This window comes from Amblyraja radiata, chromosome 1 (assembly GCF_010909765.2).
Source record: "Amblyraja radiata isolate CabotCenter1 chromosome 1, sAmbRad1.1.pri, whole genome shotgun sequence".
Classification (NCBI taxonomy): Eukaryota; Metazoa; Chordata; class Chondrichthyes; order Rajiformes; family Rajidae; genus Amblyraja; species Amblyraja radiata.
Window position 1 is genome coordinate 84,278,671 of NC_045956.1, and position 21,811 is coordinate 84,300,481.

The 21,811-nt window shown below is 38.7% G+C and overlaps 1 protein-coding gene across 14 annotated transcripts in view; it reads right to left on the reverse strand.

Annotated features, from left to right (window-relative positions):
* Nucleotides 1–21,811, reverse strand: part of lcorl (ligand dependent nuclear receptor corepressor like) — a 122,810-nt gene that overhangs the window by 33,053 nt on the left and 67,946 nt on the right. For 9 of the 14 annotated variants that reach the window (XM_033026122.1, XM_033026112.1, XM_033026098.1 and 6 more), the window contains one exon: nucleotides 17,390–17,486. The exons of 2 other annotated variants lie outside the window; for them this stretch is intronic. In XM_033026122.1, the coding sequence (XP_032882013.1) occupies nucleotides 17,390–17,486 (97 nt within the window). Of the gene's footprint in view, nucleotides 1–3,377; nucleotides 7,516–17,389; nucleotides 17,487–21,811 lie in introns of those variants that run through there. 3 more of the 14 variants (XM_033026169.1, XM_033026159.1, XM_033026104.1) reach the window with 3 other exon arrangements.

Sequence of the window (21,811 nt, forward strand, 5' to 3'; positions counted from 1 at the left end):
AGCCATAATCAGATTGAATGGTGGTGCTGGCTCGAAGGACCGAATGGCCCACTCCCGTACCTATTGTCTACTATCCCTGCTTATCCAATCTACTTTATGCCCTTTAGCTGTTATCTATGCAATAGTTGCCCCTTAAATGCTATAGGGGTCGATTTTCTGAAATGTTGTTTACATATGAATCACAATACATTCACCATAAAGCACATTCTAATTGACAATCAGGCCTGCCGGTTTTGACTTCACAACAATGGATATTATTCGGATTGACCATTAATTGCCAACTTTTTTTTAATACGGGATTTCAATCTTTGTAATCGTCTCATACCACTTTGGTGTCTAAGGAGAATTAGAAGAATGAGCCAAGAGTTTCTACTATTTCCATTTTTGCTGCCCTTAATAACTAAGGATGTATTTTATCAAGAGTGGGTAATATGTTTACATTCAACACTGAAAATCTTTTAAGTATTTCCTCTCCCAACTCTTTCCAATCTTACTATTACTTCCTACTCTACCTATTTAGAGCCTACCTCTTTGATGAAGACAGATGTAAAATTCAGCACTTCAGCCATGGTTTCTGTTTGTATGAAGTAGTCACTTGTTTGGGCATCGTACATGTTTTTACATTAAAATACATTTGACTTATTTTTATGTTATCCACTATAATATTTTCATAAACTTTTAATGTTTATCGATTATCTTTCTGTACAAATCTTTTTTGTGTTCAGTTTATTTCTCCATTGAATTATGATTAAATATGACAGCAAGATCAAGCAATGTATGTCTGTTTCATGGAGTGGAATTCGGTCCTTACCACTAATTCCATTCCATCTATGTTTTTTCATTTGACAACGTTTTATATGGCAGAATGATCAGGAAAATAAAAGCATCTGGAATTTAAGTGGAGATAACCTAGAGCAAAAATACAGTTCAGTGGAATGGTGAATAAGAGTTTTAGTGATTAGAGTATTGAGTGCTTTGAAATTCTGCATGGTTCACCACTATTGTGGGGCCAAGGAAAGAGCGTTCACGTCGCGGCCCTGTTTCAACCAATCTTTCCACCACCACGCACAAGAAGCACAAGAAGCGCAAGATAGACACCATTGTGCAGATGCCGAGAAGTGTGTTCAGCTCTGGCTGAACAACTTCTAATCTTGTGTGTGGACTCGATAAGAAGAAGAAGACCACTATTGTCTTTTATTTTTCATGTATTCATTAAGGATTTGAACTCAAATGTAGATGCTAAGGAATTCATTGCCACATACGGCTGTGGAGGCCAAGTCACTGGATATTTCAAAGACGGAAATTGACAGATACTTGATTGGTAAGGGCATCAAGGGTTATGGGGAGAAGGCTACAGAATGGGGTTTAGAGGGAAAAATAGATCGGCCATGATTGAATGGTGAAGTAGACTCGATGGGCAGCCTTGCCTACTTTTGTTTCTATGACTTATGAAGATTATGTTTGCAAAACTAAAATCATGAATTACAGTAAAAAGGTATCTGGCTACAGAAAAATATGAACAGACAAGAATAGGCTGCTTTGGGGAATACACAAGTGGCAAATGGATTTCAATCTGAAGTGTGAGGTAATGAAATTGGGAGGCAAACAAGTTGAAGGAAATATAAACAGTGTAGACATATAAATGGATCCCAAAATACACATCCAAAGATCCTGATAAGGTAATGCAGACATCATCAGTGATACTTGCCTTGATCAGCTAAGGCAGAGAGACATTAGAGGAGGGTGATCATGCTTGGACTGTACAAAACATTATTTAGGATACAGCATGAGTGGAGTTCTTGTCATCAATTTGGAAGAATGTGATCACATTAGTGGGTTAGAGAAAAGTTACAAGGATGCAGCCAGGGACAGGCTGGACTTTTTTTAGATCAAAGGAAACTGACAGGAGGCTTAAGTGATAAGTAATTATGAAATACCTATGAGAGTGAAAATCATTTACTTCCCTTGTTATTAGAGTGTGTACCATTAAATTAATTGGTAGAAGGATTAGAAATAATTTGCGTATTTGCTTTACCCAGAGAACAGCTGGAGTGTGAAATACTATAGATCTGGAATTCACTGCTGAAGTGATGATGGTGGAAGAAACATTCATCACATGGAAAACGCATTTGACCACATAAAGGTTATATAAAATATATTGGTAATAGGAGTAATGCAAGCAGCTCCATTATTGGCCTACATGGACAAAATTGAATAAATGCCTCCTGCTGTCAAGTTATACTATAACACCCTCACATTTTGCAGATAGATGACCTTGAATTAGTTGAACTTTTCTCCAGATAAGAAGATATGGACAAACCATGTTCTTCAGATAGGAAATTCAGAATAAGGGCAGATAAACCTAGAGACAGGAACAATATGAGAAAGCATGTTCTCACAGAGGAAACTCGTAAAAGGCTGCAGATGTAGAGACAATGCACATTTTATGCGAGTTGGGCAGATTCTGCTAGATTTGGATATCTAAGGATTATGGAATAAAGAGAAATCGAGTTACTTGTTAGTCATGACATAATTAAATAGTATATCGGATTCAAGAGGTGGAAAAGTCTGTTACTGCCCCTAATATAAAAATAATCCATATTTAACAATATGCCTGTTTATACATTCTTCTTCTACCATCTCAGTATTTAGTTTAATAATCATGGTTGTAGATTAGCATCTCTATATACGTACATGCTTTTTCACAATCCATCTTGAAACGTATTAACAGTTTCCAATACAAACATTACATTAACTGTAAAATATAAATATTTGACTAAAGTGAAATACGATGCACATGAGAAATCATGGAAATTCACAGAAATGAACAATGGACCATTTCTGGGATTTACACCAAAATAAAACCATGACACTGATTCAGTACCTCCTACACATGGGTTTTACCATTATTCATCTTAAAATCACAGAATAGTTAAATGATGGGCATTATTTGGACCACTGAGTACTGCCTCCACCCCCCAACTATCTACAATTGCAAATCAATTTGTTCAATTTTAACCAGAAACAAAAAAAAACGAGATGAGTTTTTGAAAAAAAAACTTTTGTAGGTGTTCTTTGATATATGAATGCCTCTATAACTTCCTTGTAAAATTATAATAATGTTTCAAAAACTAGTGAAATACTTGGGCTTTTGCGTGCATTCTGTCAACAATGCTCACGGTGCAATGAGATTCTATTGTTATCGAAGTACTTTGGTTAGTACAACTGGACAACAGAAAAAGGAAACTTTTGTATTAGTCATGTTAAATAGTTTCAACACTTAATTTCTCTTCTGCATACTTGGATGCAAAATTAAGAACATGGCGGACAAAACTTCACAATTTACTGTACATAAAAAAGACAACAATCACATTTTACTCATTTTCAATTTTATGTGCAAAAGCATCAGTGCTTTACTACAAATTACAACCTATAAACACAATTAAAACAGCTGAAATCTGTACAGATTGAGGATTATTAAACACATCATAAGAAAACAGAATCACAGTAAATGTATAACACCACAAGACACATTGTCCAGATAACATTGTTTTCATTAGAAAATATTGTAATAAATAATTCATGAATATAGTGCAATTGATTTATGCATAAATATAACTAATCATCTAAAATCAGTTTTACATTAACCAAGTTTTAAAATCAAGGCAGCCACAGAGTTTAGCTATATTACTGAGATAATGGAAATACTGCACTGCAATTTGAAAATAAACAGGTGATAAATCTGTATTTACTGTAAACTAAAAATTAGTTTTAATAAACATAATATACAATATAAAATTTCCCCATTATCTACCAGAAAATGGTTTTGAACATTACTGAGCAGTAGTTCTAAAAACAGAGGCACTGTTTTGCAATACAAAATTTTTTTCAGAAACATTCTTAAGTACTAAAGTTGGTTGTCACGATATTAACATTATGGGGAAATTTAATTAAAAACAGATAGTGGCACAGTAGTCAAACATGTAGTGTTTCGAAAATCTATTTTCCTACCACTAAAGATAATCAAAAACCTGTGTTTTACACATTACAAAAGGCTAAGCTCTCATAAAGTTAAGAAAAATGTAAAACCACGACATTTGTTTTATTCAATTTTGATAACGTACTTCAATTAACAATGCCAGTAACCCTTTTAACCTAAAACTCTTTAGTTTCTTGGTTATTTTATATTTTTGCTTTGAAAATAAAAATTGAAATGCCATTGATATGTTTGACCGCAAATGAGAGACATTTCCAGTTATTTAATTCAAGTTACAAATAGACACATGAAGGGAAAATAAGCTAGAGGGAGTCAGTGGATCAGGAGCATTTGCAGACAGAAATGAAAAGATGATGTTTTGGGTTGGACTTACTAAGAGACATACAATATAAAATAGCATGAAATGATTTAAAGGAATATGAGAACAAACAACCATCCATGTTACAAGACAACATAGCATCGTGACATCCCAAGTACAAAGCTGGAGCCATATCATAAAGGGCTACTATAATACCTGCACATAAATTGAGACCAAATTTAAAAAATCACTAAACTGAACAATGTCACTTTTGATTTTATGGCAAGTTAGCTGAATGCTGAGATGTCCATATGACCAAAGCAAAGTTAGCCCATTCTTTCATACTATTCAAGAGATTTTAACAAGGAAAGGTAACATCATCTAATTGTTAAAATTCTGAATGGCTTCTATTAACTGTTCCAAAAGCCTCAGTATGAACTACGAAGGCACGACCTTAAACCCAAATCCACACAAAAGCTTTTTTTTTTAAATCTCTATTCTAAGTCACAAAATTGGAAAACTCTATCATTAACACGAGACTTAAAACTGTTCAAAGCTTTTCTTATCTGATCACAGACTCCCTGCATTCATAAACTGTTTCTATTAAATCTATCAAGTGTAACAGCTGAATTTGGTACTTTAAATCATAATGTATATGATAAACAAAAATTGAATGAATGGATTCGCTTTGCAAAGCTAGAAAAAGTTGTTGATTTTGTACTGAAAATGATGTGTGGACACAGAACTGAAATGGTTGGATTATATTTGTAAAACTTGAAGCATCTAAGTCTCTGACAAGGACACACTTAACTTAGCAGCAGGTAAGTTTACAGTTAGTAACATTTTGCCATGGGAGTGTGAAAAATGTAACCTTGTTATCACATACTATTCCTACGTTTTTTCATTAAATACAGACTAAGAGCAATAAAACATACTATTCTCTTCAGTGCATCTTATGCATCATGCTCTGTACAGTGCTATCAATTTGTTAGTCATTATGTTCGCACCTATAGCTTATCCATCTTAACAAAATTATGAATTTTTCAAATTTTCATTTTTATATATCCCATAAAAAATTGGAGAATCCATTTAAGAATTCTCTTTTTTGAGACATGTGATTTTAAAAACTGTTTCCTCATAAGTAATTATCGTGGGTTAATAAAAGCTGTCCAAAAATGAAAATTTTAAACATTATTTGTTAATATTGGGCATTGAAGCATCATGCTTGAAGCATGGATACAGAAACGCTAATTTCCCATTTTACCAAAATGCCAATTTCATCCACTATGTTTCCATGCAAGACTGATGGGGGACAGATAGGGAGTGGGGTAGGGAAGAAATGTCTTCTCATGATCTCGGTGAAGTCAGCCAGTGGAGGGCACGAAACTTGAGAGCGGATTGTTGCCTGCAAAGTAGCACATAGTTAAGTGGACTGGGGAAATCACGTGGCAAAAGGAGGAAACCATAGCCTCACAAATGAAATAAATACATATCTTGCCAACAGGGCCGATTACCTAGTAGAGAACTTTACAGCTCTTAAAAATTACTATGTTTTAATCAGCCTGTGTTGGCACTCTCAACACATCGCACTTTAAAATTAGTGAAATAAATGTCTGTTACTACACAATTTGAAATAATTGGAATTGCGTAACTTGTACACAATAGCATGGAGTTGAACGTAGCACACCATGTGCTCCTTCATCTTCATTGATTAAAACATGTTTACATTTATCTTAAGATTTATGAATTTACTGTACCTTTCAATTGGCAGGTTGATTTTGTACTTAACATTTGAATTTCCTTACCCAATTTAGGTAGTAAGACTGGTCAGTTCATTTCTATTCCTGACTTGGGCTCAGTGAGCCCATCCTATAAAATAATGCCGTGTTTGACTGCTATTTGCATTTTTCAACCGAATTAATGAAAACACACAATGTGGCAATTTTCTTACTACAACATTTCTAAACGCAATCAATCAGTATTATTCTACAAGAGCATTAAGATGAGAACTAGCAAATATGACTGCACCCAAGTATATTCCTTTTGTAGTGCAGTCAGATCCCTGCTTGAAACTATGCTTTGCCTGAAGGCCAAAGGGTGGTTTTACAATACTATTTAAATAGCATTTACTGTATGGTGAAGTCCATCTGAGTTACATCCCTTAAGGATTTATGTAGACTTGTTGCTACTTTTGGAGCTGCTTGTCCCTGAATTTGTCATACTGAATAACCCAGTGTCTGCTAATCTGAGCTTCTTCTTCGGAGGTGTCTTCAGTGTCCCAGATCGTTCTTTTACTTTGTATTCTAAAGTGCTGTGAGGTACACCATAAATCCCTTGTGCTTTAGAGACACTCATTTTTCCACTCATTACCATGGTAATAGCTTCTTCCAAAATGTCATGATCATATTGCCGATAGCGGCCACGCTTTTTTCTTGGTTGTTTACTGTCTTTTAGGCTAATATGATCCTGGCTATCGTTTTCAGATGGCACATCAATTGTGCCATTTTTTACATTAAGACATAGCGGAGAAAGGTCTCCATGCAGTAGGTAGGAATCAACACTAGAATGAGTCAAAGGGAAAGAACATTCAATTTTACTCTGTTTGGGCAGGATAGTTTTGAGTTTTTGAAGAGCTGATCCTTCCAGCAGCGAGGAGGTTTTTGATACCTGGTACATAACATCGAGGAGGCCACAGCTGTCAGACTGGGATTTGGGCACAGCATTTGCTCGTACCTGAGGGATTTTTAACTGAACAAGAGAGCTACTAACACTTTCATTACGAAGGTTGTCATCTTTTTCTTTTAGCTGCGTAACCATTCTTTGCAGGGTTAACTGATGGAGGTAACTGGAAGCAGTGGGGAATTTCAACTCTGAGGTTTCTAGATGTGAAAGTTTTCGGTATGTGCTGCACTGATCAGGACTACGTTCTGCCTGAGCTCTAGCCCATAATGCAACTTTTTGTAGAAGAGCATTAGGTTCCCCAAAGGTTTTCGAGAAACAACCTTCTCTGGTGTCTCTTGTTTTACTTTTCAATGGTGCTGCTCCTCCTGATAAGGCATCCAAATGAAAAAGTAAAGTCTGGTGAGGTATTCCATAAAGTATGGCTGCTTTGTTCATGTCCAATGCCCCTGACTGAATGTCTTTCAAGGCCTTTGAAAGCAAACCATCTGCAAATTCAGCACTTCGTTTCACGTGCTCTTCAGTGTTTTTCTGTAGTCTCCTAGGATGGATGGAATGAAACGATGGTAAGCTGACGCATGAGACTGGCACACAGCTATGGAAGGGTAGGGTCCACTCCTTTATTACAGGCTTGCTTGGGTAACATCACTGCTTCTCTCACTGTTTAAGGCTTTGAGTTCTGGCTGATATTGCTCAAAGTTGCAAAAGGTTACAGTTCTGGTGGGCAGTGCAAATGTTTGATTGCACTTCTAAAGCAGTCTCAGCAAGAGTTTTGTGTTACAGTTCAATATTTCTGTTAATGTTTCTTGAAGTTGTTATCTTGTGATAGTTGCTTGCAAAACAAAAATACAACTTTCACAGTTTTAAAGCTTCAATTAATGTCCTTTTCAATTAAGTCCTAAAGCAATGTGTTAGTAGAAATGTGACGTTACCGCTAAACAAGTAATAAAAGAGTCAACCCTCTTGTTTCCAGGCAGGGTATTGCAATCACAACATGCTAAGAACTTTTTCCCAAAGTATTGCACAAAACATAAAGCACAAGCCACATTAACACTGCACAATAACAATTCACAGTGACAATCCAAATGTGACATTTTAGAACTAATAATTTTAAACACATCCAAGTTAACAGATAACGAAGCCAATTTTGGTTTTGGCCATATGCCATTGCAGTAAAACAACATTAATCATTTTGCTTTTTAAAAAAAAAAAGAAAGGCACACAAAGTTTTTACAAGTGTTCAAATATTAATACAATAGTCCTAGAAGTACAACATTCTCAGAGGTTGCTTAGAAATACCTTAAGTGCCAGAAGTGTCAATATAAATTAGTTACATTAGTGTGCAAAAACCGGAGTACATTACAATGATTGTAACTAGACATAAAGGCCAGTTCATTTAAGTTGTCTAACAGATATAGCGACATGTACATCTTCCACTAATTTACTATTATTTACTGCTTAAGATAGCCTGCCTTGCATTGCAAATGTAGATTAAGTGATCACTTTGCTGATTGCCACTAATGAGTTGACAGCGTTACTATGCGCCTCTAGTTATCCTCCACTTTGATTCTCCCACCCTAATCTCTCTGTCATTATCTTCATGTGTACTGTTTGAGTGAAGTTTCGGAATCAGGTGCTCTATCTAGAGCATACTGGCTTGACAGTGAGTTTAACTGTTTCCGATCTAATCATGCTGACATCTCCCAGTGGTAGGTGCTGGTTGAGGACGATAATTGCACCAGCCACTGAAGGACAAGTGCCTGGAATGGGGCCCATTTTGATATGTAGTATGTGGGTGGTTCACACATAAAGCCTACACATCATTCCTCCTCAATATCCATGTTTGACAGTGACACCGCCCTGCTATTTTTTTCGTCTCCATTCCTTTGACTATTCTCAACTGTACAACAAAACATCTCCTTTAACTACTAATGTAACAACTCCACCCCCCCCCCCCCCCCCTTCCCCTTCATCACCTCTTTTCCATGGCTCTATTTGCTTAAGAGCTGTCCTAGAAGACCTTCCAATTTTGACATCAGTCCCAGCATTAACACCCCATAAATATTGCCCAAAATGTTGCTACTACTATGTCCTAGTAATTGCCACCCCAGAAACTTTTGTTGGTTAAATTATATATCTTGCCCTCGCCTTTAAAATGTTCCAAGTAAAATTAACAGTTAAAAAAGGGGAAAAAAATCATTAATCCAGTTCCCAACAGTAAGAACTTAGAATTGAAATATTTGCCCTGTAATGATGACCTGCACCCCATGCTGCTGCTGACATGCATCACTTGCCACAGTTCATTTCATATAGGATAGTTATAGCTAATACACCAAGAGTCCTAATTAGTCCTATATGTTGAAGTTGAACTTGTGAAAATAATTCAGAGATGTTATTAACTCTGCGCAATGCCTTTGTTTTATTCTCATTCTCAAAACAATCTTTTTTTAAATTAAAGGAACCACAATGTTAAGCAGGTTTGTCAATGATTTATGAAACAGATATGAAATACAGGGGGCAAATCTTCTGCTGAGATCTCGGAGAGAACAGAGCAGCATGAACTTCCACGGATTTTCCATTTCTTTGCCTGAGTTTGTACCTGTTAAATGGCATTATGGTAATATTGTGCGATAATGGAGAGAGCCCTTTGAAATCAATGACGCTTATATGCATTTGATTGTAACTTTATTCACAGTTTTCTTTTAAATAATTAGAAAAAGATACAATTTGCTTAACTTTTGCAGAATCTTGGGTAATGATGAAAGTTTATGAACATCAAAAACATTAACATTTGCTATGAATAGCAGATTTGACAGTCGGAAACCTGGGGGCAGAGCCTCATTGTTCTTGTCCGCTCCATTTAAATTATATTTAGACCCAAAAATGGATCTAAACTGAATAAGCAAATGTATTCTGATCAACTGCCCTTTGTGTAAATCTGCTATAAAATTATCAAAACTAAAGGCAGTAAACAGTAAATTATTTAAATATCTGCTCCAGAGTAAACAAAACTAGCTAATTTTTCTTGGCTAAAGGCAAACATAATGAATGAAGGCAAAGACTCGAAAATTCAAGTTTTAATTACCAGAGAAAAAATTAGAAAAGAATGTAACCAAACACAACATTATAAATTGAATATAAACTAATGGCTTAAGTAGAAGGCAAGGGTGCAAAGTACCCCTCAGTCCATGACAAGTATCCTGATCCTGTACTCACATAAATAAAATCGATGTAAAGTACCATTGGGAAAGTATGCAAGAATTCTCTATATGACCTTTACCAAACCTAGAGTATAAATGAATATAGGCTATTTTCCATTTTTGATAAGACAACAGTTCAGATTTAAATTCAAGCTCAGAATGTAGTGTGGGTCTACTTTTTAAAACGTTCTAGTTACCGTCTTTCCTAAAAGCAACTATTTTCTGTTAAAATGCTGTTATCAGGAATACATAGTGATGGTGTTTATATCTAAGGAAATATAATTCTAGATCGAACCCAAGTACACTAAAACTGTAGTAATATGAGAATCGATTATTTCAGCTTTTTGAACGGGGCTAGACATCGATACATCAACATTGGGGCTGTAAGGGCCATTACATGAACTTGTTTTAAATATCACTTTTGTTCTTAAACAAGCAAAATGTGATTGATAGCTAATTACTTTTGTGCTCCTACTGTTCCCACCTACCTCCTTTTTACTTTCCCCAGATGCAGGGGTCAACTTTGTTAATGTTCCATAGTAGCATAGTGCAGCGTCAGCAACAAATAGGTCATCATTGGCATTGTACTGAGGTCCTGCTCCAGAAAGCTGGCTAAAGCTGTGTCATCATTTGAAACATCTCAGGCCTTTATTAAAAAATAATTAAGTGTCTCTGATAATCAAGAGACCATCTAAAGGTTATTGATTGCTGGAAATAATGAAAAATTTAAATAAATAGAAAATAACGACAAAAACTAATCAATATATGTTAAATACAAGTAAAATAATTGTAAAATGATCTTTCCGCTTTCTAAACCGAGACTTCTCCAGTGAAATGAATGGCATCTCTGATCTTATGCAAGGCCTAACTGCTACGGGATCAAGGAAGTTGATTCCCAAATGTAATGCTAAAAATGCTTAGGTAGACATTCTATGCTATTGGATTTAATGATGAAGTCCAGCAAAGAAATGGAGTATGGGCTGTAGAAGCATCTATCATTCTGTAAATCTTGGACATAGTAGTCCACGCAAGCTTTGGATTTATTTTAATGCAATGCCCTATGACAGGCATCTGCACGTCAGCCTATTGGCTGTCTAGGTAGGCATGGAATAAATATTTCACACAGCAAAGGTCTGTATCCATGACGCATGCCTATTTTCTTTTGAGAATCCTGGTTGAGGATTAAATGGTGAGTAATTCTAACCCTCTTTTTCTTGTGCCAGGGTTTCTACCTACCCAAAAATGCAAATTAGCTTTTATTTGACGGAATCTGAAATTCTTTAATCTTTGAAATTCCTTGCGATCAATAAAACATGCCCAAAAATCAAACTTGCTCCTCAGATTAACAAGCAAGAGTCGCACAGCATCAAATTGAAACAGTTTCTTAAAAATAGTATCTTACCCAAAATTGTGCCTAGAGAAGCTGTAGCATTTTCACTCGAGCTGAGATTAAGATTTAAAAATTACCATTATACAATTACACAGAGCCCAAAAGTCCAATTGTGATCCCCATACAAATGAAAATGAAAATGTAATAGGGATTGGGGTAAAGCGAAAGATGGTGTAAGTGGAGGGACTGGTAAAGGAACAGTACACTAATCAGGCTGGGATGCGGGTGAAGCATGGCTGGAAGGTGTGTTTAACCACACATCAGGCGAGTGAGAACAAGGATACAAAGGAAATAGTGGCAGGAAGTCTAAAAGACAAAACAATACTTCAGTGATTCTGGAGAAAACAAGATAACTTGCTTATCAATAATAGAAAATTACAAAGTTCCTGGTAAAATGCTCCTGTTCAGATCTCAGATTTTTCCTTAGAAACTCTCATGAAGCACCCTTAAACCCGTCTCACGGTGCGAGTTGACCCACGAGGTACCCCGAGTTAAAACTCGTGGTAATAACGTACGATTAACGTAGCTGTAACGTCAGAACTCGTGGACGCAACTTAGAGACTCGTGGCGCTAACGGCAGGTACCCGTGAAACTTGTTAACTCTTGGAAAAATTCAAACATGTTTAAAGTTTTCCACGAGTAAAATGTACTGCTGAAGTTAAAAATTGAAACATTTTAACTCGTTTTAAGAACGTAGTGGCCTGTGCGTTTTCCTTAGTGTCTCGTGAGTCTACCGTGGGAACTCTTTAACTCAGCGGGCAGGCAGCATCTCTGGAGAGAAAGAATGGGTGACGGGATGACATTTCCAAATTTCTGCTGCGTCTTTGTGTAACTACAGCATTGTGTGTACACTTTTTGTCAACCAGCATCTGCCCTTTCTTGTGTATTATATTATTTGTATCCGTGGCAGTTGATTGTCGCTCTCTTCAGTTTCCCAGGTGGTCGGGACGGGACCTCCCTCTCACACAGGCTGAGAGACTGCCTCTGTGAGTGTACGTCTCTTTCTCCCCCTCTCCCACACACAGTAAGACCGAGGTACTGTGCTCAGTCCATCTGTGTCTCCCACATACACAGTAAAACTCTGCTATGTGTGTGTATATACGTCACCCCCAATGTCTCTTTCTCCACCCCACCTCTCTCATTCTCCCCCCCCCCACCCACAATAAGACCGATGTATTCTGCTTAGTCTCTCTTCCCTCCCACACACACAGATAGACCGAGGTCCTGTGCGCTCTTTCTCCCCCAGTCATGCCGAAGTACACCACACGAAGTACACGAGGCCTCTGTGCCTCTCTGTGTCTCTCTCCCCCTCTCTCCTTCCTACATTCAGAGGTCCACACTGTCTCTTGTCTCTCTCTCCCCTACACACTGCCCGTTGTGTGTGTGTCTGCCTCTGTCTCTATCTCCCACACACACAATTAAAGGTACTCCACGCTGCCTGTATGTGTGTGTGTCTGTCTCTCTCTCTCTCTGTCCCATACCCACACACAGTCAGTCAGTCAGAGGAACTCCACACTGTGTGTGTGTGTGTGTGTGTGTGTGCGCGCGCCTCTATCTCTCCCTATCACAGTCAGAGTGAGGTACTCCCCTCGCAGTCTCTCCGCGGCCACTCCACAGGCAGGGTGTATCTGCCACCCTCAGGCTGCCCAGGCAGTCATACACGACTCCGGTGGCGGGCTCCATGCACAGCTATTTAACCTGCCCCCCCCCCCCCAGTTGATTGTCGCTCCCTTCAGTTTCCCAGGGGGTCGGGACAGGACTGGAGTTGGGAGGGAAAGGTGAGGGGAGGGAGGTTAGGGGAGGGAGGAGGCAGTAGCTCGGGGTCGGCCGAGCCACGGATCATCATCGGCGGGTTGAGATATTCCAGGGCTGCCCCGGTGATGTGCCAGCGGAGCTTGCTTGTGTGGCTGCCGTTAATCTCCATAATCAGGTCCCGAATGCCCTCAGTCCTGTGCGCTCTTTCTCTCCCCCACAATCACGCCGAAGTACATCACACTGCCTCTGTGCCTCTCTCTCTCTCGCTCTCCCCCACCCTCTCTCCTTCCTACAGTCAGAGGTCCACACTGTCTCTGTGTCTCTCTCTCCCCTACACACACACAGAGACGGAGGTACACACTGCCCGTTGTGTGTGTCTGCCTCTGTCTCTCTCTCCCACACACACAGTTAAAGGTACTCCACGCTGCCTGTGAGTGTGTGTGTCTCTCTCTCTTTCTCTGTCCCACCCCCCACAGTCAGTCAATCAGAGGAACTCCACACACTGTGTGTGTGTGTGTGCGCGTGCATGCGCGCGCGCCTCTGTCTCTCCCTATCACAGTCAGAGTGAGGTACTCCCCTCGCAGTCTCTCAGTGGCCACTCCACGGGCAGGGTGCATCTGCCACCCTCAGGCTGCCCATACAGTCATACACGACTCCGGTGGCGGGCTCCATGCACAGCTGTTTAACCTGCCCCCCCCCCAGTTGATTGTCGCTCCCTTCAGTTTCCCAGGGGGTCGGGACAGGACTGTAGTTGGGAGGCAAAAGTGGGGAGTGGGGTCATTTCATCTGTCTACAAAGAGTTGCTTATTAACAGACCTTCATTCAGGGTTGGCTCAAGAGTAACTCGGGTGACGAACTTGGAACATCGCAGAAATGACAAGTAAACGGCAAACTTGTCATACCCATGGGAACAGTTAAACTCTTGATCATACACTTGGAATCTCGTACACAACCACGAGTCTTTCACTCGGGGTACCTCGTGGGTCAGCTCGCACCGTGAGACAGGGCTATTACTTGTGAAATAAATGCCTTCTCAATTGACTCTGAAGAGTGGCACATTTGGTGCAAATATACAAACCCTTGAAGATGAAGAAATCGTTCCTGGTTCACACCTTAACTCACTAACTTTTCTATATTCTAAAATATGGGAGCATTATATGTCTTGTCAGATTAAAATGATTTATGTGAGAATAGCTGAATCTATCTCTCAATTTGCTACAGCATTCTATGACCTGTGATGAGCACAATGATTACGCCCACATACGCTGAGAATAGGCAAATTCCATTATTGTATTAATTTTGATATATTCTCAACCTCTGTCGGTAATGTGAATTGTAATATATGGGTGCCCGAGACAAAATATTTAAGTACGACGAAAGAAACAACAAAGCTAAAGTGTTTAATGATCAAATAAAAGTTGTCAAGAGAGTCTGAAAGGAAAACAAGATATATGGGATATATGTATTGGCACCTTTATTTCAATATACCTCACAAGAAAAAAATCTATAATATTATTTTTAAAACATCAGAAATGGAAACGAGAAACTAGCTAAACATATTTGCACTGCAATTTGACACTTCTGGCACTTTAAAAGTTTTCAGATGCTGCATTAGTAAGATGTCCACAAATAATTTTGTAAATGTGGAAGAATCATAAATAGTATTTTTGTGCATTCCTTATGCACACAAGAAACCACCAACATAGTGGAGTACAAACTGTGCAAATGATCTAACATACAAGTTTCTTTCAAAAATATTCTCAAACATGTAACACAATTGGGGTCAGTAAACAGCTAGAAATTGTGTTTTAATGTTCATTGCAATCAAATCCACTGGCAATATATTTGTCCCTGCGTCAAAACATAAGCATCTATGCAACAAAGATGAAACATAATAGCATTTATGTTTACTTGTCAGTTAGAAATCTATCAGCAAAACAATCCAAAGACAAAATACGCTTTTAAATAAAAGAAAACTCTCAAAGTGGTCGGTGGGGGCGCTGCAAGCCGGCGCCCTGCCAGCAGCATGTCAGTTTTTTTCAACTTTTATTTTTTTAGTGTGTTTAAATGTATGTTTTTATGTTTCTTTGTGTGTTTTGTGTGGGGGGTGGTGTGGGGGAAACCGCTTTGGTCGCCTCCTCCACGGAGAGGTGACTTTTTCCAGGTCGCCTCCCCCGTGCCCTAACAGCAAGGATCGGTGCGGCCTTTCCTGGAGACGCGACCGGGGGCTTCAGCGGCGGGCGCAGAGTGGACTCTCGTCACGGAGCGGGCGAGCCCTCGCTAGGGGTCGCCGGAGGGGAGCGCTCCGTTCGCTGGCCCGCGGCAGCCTGAAGCCGCGGTCTGCAGAGATCCAGCCAGCGCGACGTCTGCAGCCTGGGATCCCTCGCTGGGGACCCGGGAGAGGAAGAAGCTTCCACTCCGACTGCCGGCCCGTGGCAAACTTTTACCGCGAGCGCGACATGGACTTACCATCGGGAGCGGGGCCCCTCGCTGGGGATCCCTGGAGGGGAGCTTCGACTTCGACTGCCGGCCCTGCGGTCTGCGGTGCTTCTGGCTGCGGCAAAATCACTGACCGCAGGCCTGCGGCCTACACCAATCTGAAGCCGCGGTCTCCGGTGAGGGAGGCACCGATTCAGGACTTACCTTGACTTTCATTCATCTGGACGCCCGCAGCGGCGACTGCGGAGGGTTGAGGTCCCAACCACGGGGGAAAATGGAGGACTGGCCAATTTTTGTGCCTTCCACCACAGTGATGAATGCAGTAGTGGATGCTTGTGTTAAATTTTTATTGTGTTTTTGTGTGTTCTTTCTCATTGTACCGCTGCTGGCAAATTCATTTCACTTGCACTTTATGTGCAATGTGACGAATAAAACCGTATTGTATTGTATTGTATTGTATCTTGTCGCTGGAAATTTCATTTTGTAATATTGAATGAAATAATCAGATGACTTCACCAGCAAAACTCGGTTGATATGCTAATAAGCAAACTACAGCTCAGTTTTTACTGCTCGGTTAGGAATGCCACAACTGGGCAAAATGAGCGTGAGGGACAGTTTTTACCTAAATAACGTGATTTAATTAGTATTTTCATATATTTTTGCATTGATTCTACACCAAAAATCACAACAGTCTTGCCATCATTCCTGAACGAAGGTTTTAGAGTTCTAGATATTATAAATATTGACCGTTGTATATTATTCAGAGGATGGAATGCTGCAGTTATTAAAAGGTTAAGAAGCCTTGGCAAATAATATTAAACCTCTAAACATAAAAAGTGTTATACAGGGAGTGGAGGCACGTGGTTTTCATTGACATTTTGTTTATTTTATAATCAAATCCATATGCATGAAAATTAGATGTGTAAACTGTTAACTTCACTCATAATTTTGCCAATCTGGTTTGAAGTTTTTGACAAATCTTTTTAAAATTTCTTAATGACAAGTATTCCGGTAAATGCTTTCATAAGTATGAAGATTTTCAGTACAACAAACAGTTGCTTTGCAAATGCTGAAATCATAAATGTCCCAAACACTTTATACATCATGCAGACAATCAGAGATATCTGGATAAAGACTACCAAACATGAAGAACTGATCACACAGCAAATCAAAACTTTTTCATTAGGAAGATACTTTCAACCACTGTACTCCAAAGGTTTTATGCAATTATGAAACTCAAAGTAATAGAAAATGTACACACCTCCATAAATTGAGCTTTTTCACGCTCAATATATAAAATCCTATTTCAGAAACAAATTAAATATGCAAATACAATCCAGAACCACTGAGTCATGTAAACAATTGACAACATAGGTTATTTATCAAAGCAAATATATTTTAAACAATTGTTTTTTAAGAAGTGTGTGAACGTGACAAATGTTCCTTTAATACAACAGCTGTAAAAACAAATCCCAATGGTAATACTCTTTGAAAACTGTAGGATGAAGAAACATTGTATTGTGTGACTGGATCAAAATGATGTTTAAGCCAGAAAAAAACCCAGGAAAAAAGGTAGTGTTTTCATGGTTTAAATGTAAATCCTTTGGATCTATTTCTTCAATAATACTTACCCTGATAATTTGGTAGTGGTTGATGTCAGACAAGATCCAGTTGAAAGTGTGGAATCTAAACTATTCTTCTTTGTTGACAGATCAAGAACTCCATCTGCTAACAGAAAGTTGGTTCAATTTTTCTTTAGTAAAAGCCTAATAAGATGTTTAACCTTCACTAATATTTACATTTTGCTTTCCACTAAATTCCAAAACCTGTCAACTCAGATCTTCTGATGAAATTCCAGTTAAATACTGAAGAGCCATAATCTTTATGGATGGCAACTGTCAATTTCATGAAATATTTAAAAACAGTAGAAAAATCTTTAATTATAAATAAAATAGAATGTGTATTAAAATGAAGATGGGGGACTAAATATCACCTAAAAGCTGAGGATCTTAAACAGGAACAACCTCACTAGATGAAATGGAAGAAACTGAACTCTGGTTTTCACTCTTTACCTGATAGAAAAAGGTGGGGCACAAGGAACTGCAGATGCTGCAGTAACTTAGCAGGTCAGGCAGCATCTCTGGATGGCAGGAAGAGGTTTATTTTCTGATCAGGACAATTTTAAGACCGAACACCTTTTAAAGCACTAAATAATATGTAGAGAGTAAGGATGATGTAAGTGCAGATCAAGAAAGGAATCATCCACCTGACTGAAAATATTCTCCTCCATCACATCTAGGAAAATCATTTGCTATGTGTTGTTCCATAGTAACAGATGACTTCATGTGGGTTATTCATTACACTTCAAACATAATACATCAAATCTTTCATAATATTGGTGAAAAATTGAAATGCCTGACATTAAAATAGCATTAACAAATTTCAATCCGCTTTGAAGAAAAATTGTATGCAAGTTCTATGAAAACCAGTTTCCTATCTCGGAAAGACAAATGATATAAAGATGAATATACAAAATTTCTAAATCATTACTACTTGTGCATGGCAGTGTTGCTATCTTTAATAACAACTACTATATCACCAGGACTTCTACGCAACTGCTATATTGTAAAAGGTATTTAATGGAGAACACCAAACGAAAAATGGGATTCCCTTTACGAATTCAAGGGTATGGAGATGCCTGATGAATCCACTTTATATCCCTTTTTTTCCCAATACAAGGAATGTCCAACTAGGATACTATACTCGTCAAATGTATTACATTACAATGTATTACATCACAATGTATTAAATTTTACAGCTTAGAGTAAGACGTGCACCAGAGGCCCCAGGACTCATCATCCTACATCTATTGGCCTGGTTGCATTATTTTGTGACTTTTATTTTGTAAGAAGCTTCAAGGCTTGGCAGGAAAAAGAATCATTACAATAAATCATTAACGTGGCAATTCCTGTTGTTCTTGACTGTCATCAAGAATGGGTCATCTCTAGGCACCGCTCTCCAATATTCCTGATTATTTCCAAAACACACTTGAAGCTATCAAAACTATGCAAACTAATCAACTCCACTCTCCCCATCAACATATCTTCCAACTATATACTAAATCACTGCATGGAACTTTCTATTAATCCTGGAAAAATGATTCTCATACTCTGGGCTCAACAGATGGGACCCATCAAGACGGATCTTCGTCTTTTAAGAAGGACCTGCCCAAATTGCACAATCTTTTAAGGAGGATCTGCCCGATTGCACAATTTATTACATTGATCCACATACAAATAAGCAACAGGTAAACCCCTTCACTGGCATCCTCCGCAAAGGTAAATCGAAACAGGAATGGCTCATACACCAACAACACACCTAAATCAGGCCTGACTTAGGCTTCCACCTATGATCTGCAGGTTCATAACTCTTTGCTTCAAGTGCTAAGTGTGTCTCCAAATTTGTACAATTCACTGAATCTTAAGAATGGGTGTAAAGGTCCTGGGTAAGCATCATGTAAATGTTTTATATTGTTTTAAGGTATTTTTTCACTTTTGACAGCCTTTGCTCATCGTTTAATATCCAGCTGCATCTTCTCTCTATGTGTACCCACCCCTTTACTCCCTCATGGCTGGGTAGAAATCGCAGTATTTAGACTTTGTGATGATGAAAGAGCAGCAATATATTCTCAAATGAGAAGGATTTGTGTCTTGGAGGGGTACCTTTAGGTTGGTCATTCCCAAGCACCTACTATTGGCCTTATCCGTCACAAGAACAGAAAAGTGTACGATAACAATCTAGAGATTACCACTGCAAGATTCTGTACTTTCATTTCAATCTTAGTCCTTCATGCACACAGACAGCAAAAATCTTCAAGCTGATGAATAATAGCTGTATGGAGATTTTAATTTGAAAATATTAACTCCTCCAGCACTACACTTGGGTCCCCCAACCTGCCTGACCACAAGATCTTTATAACTGAGCACATATCTAATCCTTAATACTACCTGCCCTATGATTATCCCCACAATCAAGGCGCTGGAGTCTTTACGTTAGACTTTAGAGATACAGCGTGGAAACAGGCCCATTGGCCCACCAAATCCACATCGACCAGCAATCACTCCACTAGGACTACCCTACACACTAGGGATAACTTACATTTTTTTTTTACAGAAGCCAATTAACCTACAAACCTGTACATCTTTGGAGTGTGGGAGAAAACTGGAGCATCCAGAGAAAACCCACACGGTCATAGGATGAACATAGAAATTCCATAGTCAAGATCAAACTCGGGTCTACTCTTGGCAGCTACTCTACCGCTGCGCCACTGTGCCGCACTAAGTCCTTATCCCCATGCCTCAAAATGTCTACAATCTGGACTCTTGATCAAACTCTTCCCTGTAGATCCACTTGCATGTGTTTCTTTGAAAACTTATTCATGCTACTAGCACTTAGAACTTATTATTCATCCACCCAAACTGCCTAAGAACATTTTTAAAATGGATCTGGAGTTGCACAACGACCACACAAAGTACATAATTATTTTCCTGTGGGATATAACTGAAACTAATAGGTTTTTATAACAATCCAGCAGTTTTATGGTTGTTAATATTAATAATAACTTCTTAATTCCAGATATAATTATTCAAATTTAAATTCTACACCTGCCATGGTGATATTCAAACTTCATTCTCTGGATTTATTCATGTAAACCACTGACATTTGTCCAATAATGACAATGCCCCCTTTAACCAACAATCTTAGCATGTTTCATTGAATCAGATAATAGCTTACTGTTTCCTACTTTAGACTGTTATACAGTGCCCTCCATAATATTTTAGACAAAGACCCATCATTTATTTATTTGCCTCTGTACTCCACAATTTGAGATCTGTAATAGAAAAAAAATCACATGTGGTTAAAGTGCACATTGTCAGATTTTAATAAATGTCATTTTTATACATTTTGGTTTCACCATGTAGAAATTACAGCAGTGTCTATACATAGTCCCCCCATTTCAGGGCACCATAATGTTTGGGACACAGCAATGTAATGTAAATGAAAGTAGTCATGTTTAGTATTTTGTTGCATATCCTTTGCATGCAGTGACTGCTTGAAGTCTGCGATTCATAAACATCACCAGTTGCTGGGTGTCTTCTCTGGTGATGCTCTGCAGCCATGTTTAGCTTATGCTTGTTTTGGGAGCTAGTCCCCTTCAGTTTTCTCTTCAGCATATAAAAGGCATGGTCAATTGGGTTCAGATCGGGTAATTGACTTGGCAACTCAAGAATTGACCATTTTTTAGCTTTGAAAAACTCCTTTGCTGCTTTAGCAGTATGTTTAGGATCATTGTCTTGCTGTAGAATGAATCGCCGACCAATGAGTTTAGAGGCATTTGTTTGAACTCGAGCAGATAGGATGTGTCTATACACTTCAGAATTAATAAGTTACTATACTACCATCAGCAGTTGTATCATCAATGACAATAAGTGAGCCAGTACCTTCAGCAGCCATACATGCCCAGGCCAAATGGCACAATATCCCAAACATCATGTTTCACAGATGAGGTGGTATGCTTTGGATCTTGGGCAGTTCCTTCTCTCCTCCATACTTTGCTCTTGTCATCACTCTGATATAAGTTAATCTTCGTCTCATCTGTCCACAAGAACTTTCCAGAACTGTGGTTGCTCTTTTAAGTACTTCTTGGCAATGCTGTAATCTGGCCATCCTATTTTTGTGGCTGACCAGTGGTTTGCATCTTGCAGTGTAGACTCTGTATTTCTGTTCATGAATTCTTCTGCGGACAGTGGTCATTGACAAATCCACACTTTACTCCTGAAGTGTGTTTCTGATAGAAACATAGAAAATAGGTGCAGGAGTAGGTCATTCGGCCCTTCGAGCCTGCACCGCCATTCGATATGATTCAGTATCCCATCCCTGCCTTCTCTCCATACCCCCTGATCCCTTTAGCCACAAGGGCCACATCTAACTCCCTCTTAAATATAGCAAATGAACTGGCCTCAACTACCTTCTGTGGTAGAGAATTCCACAGA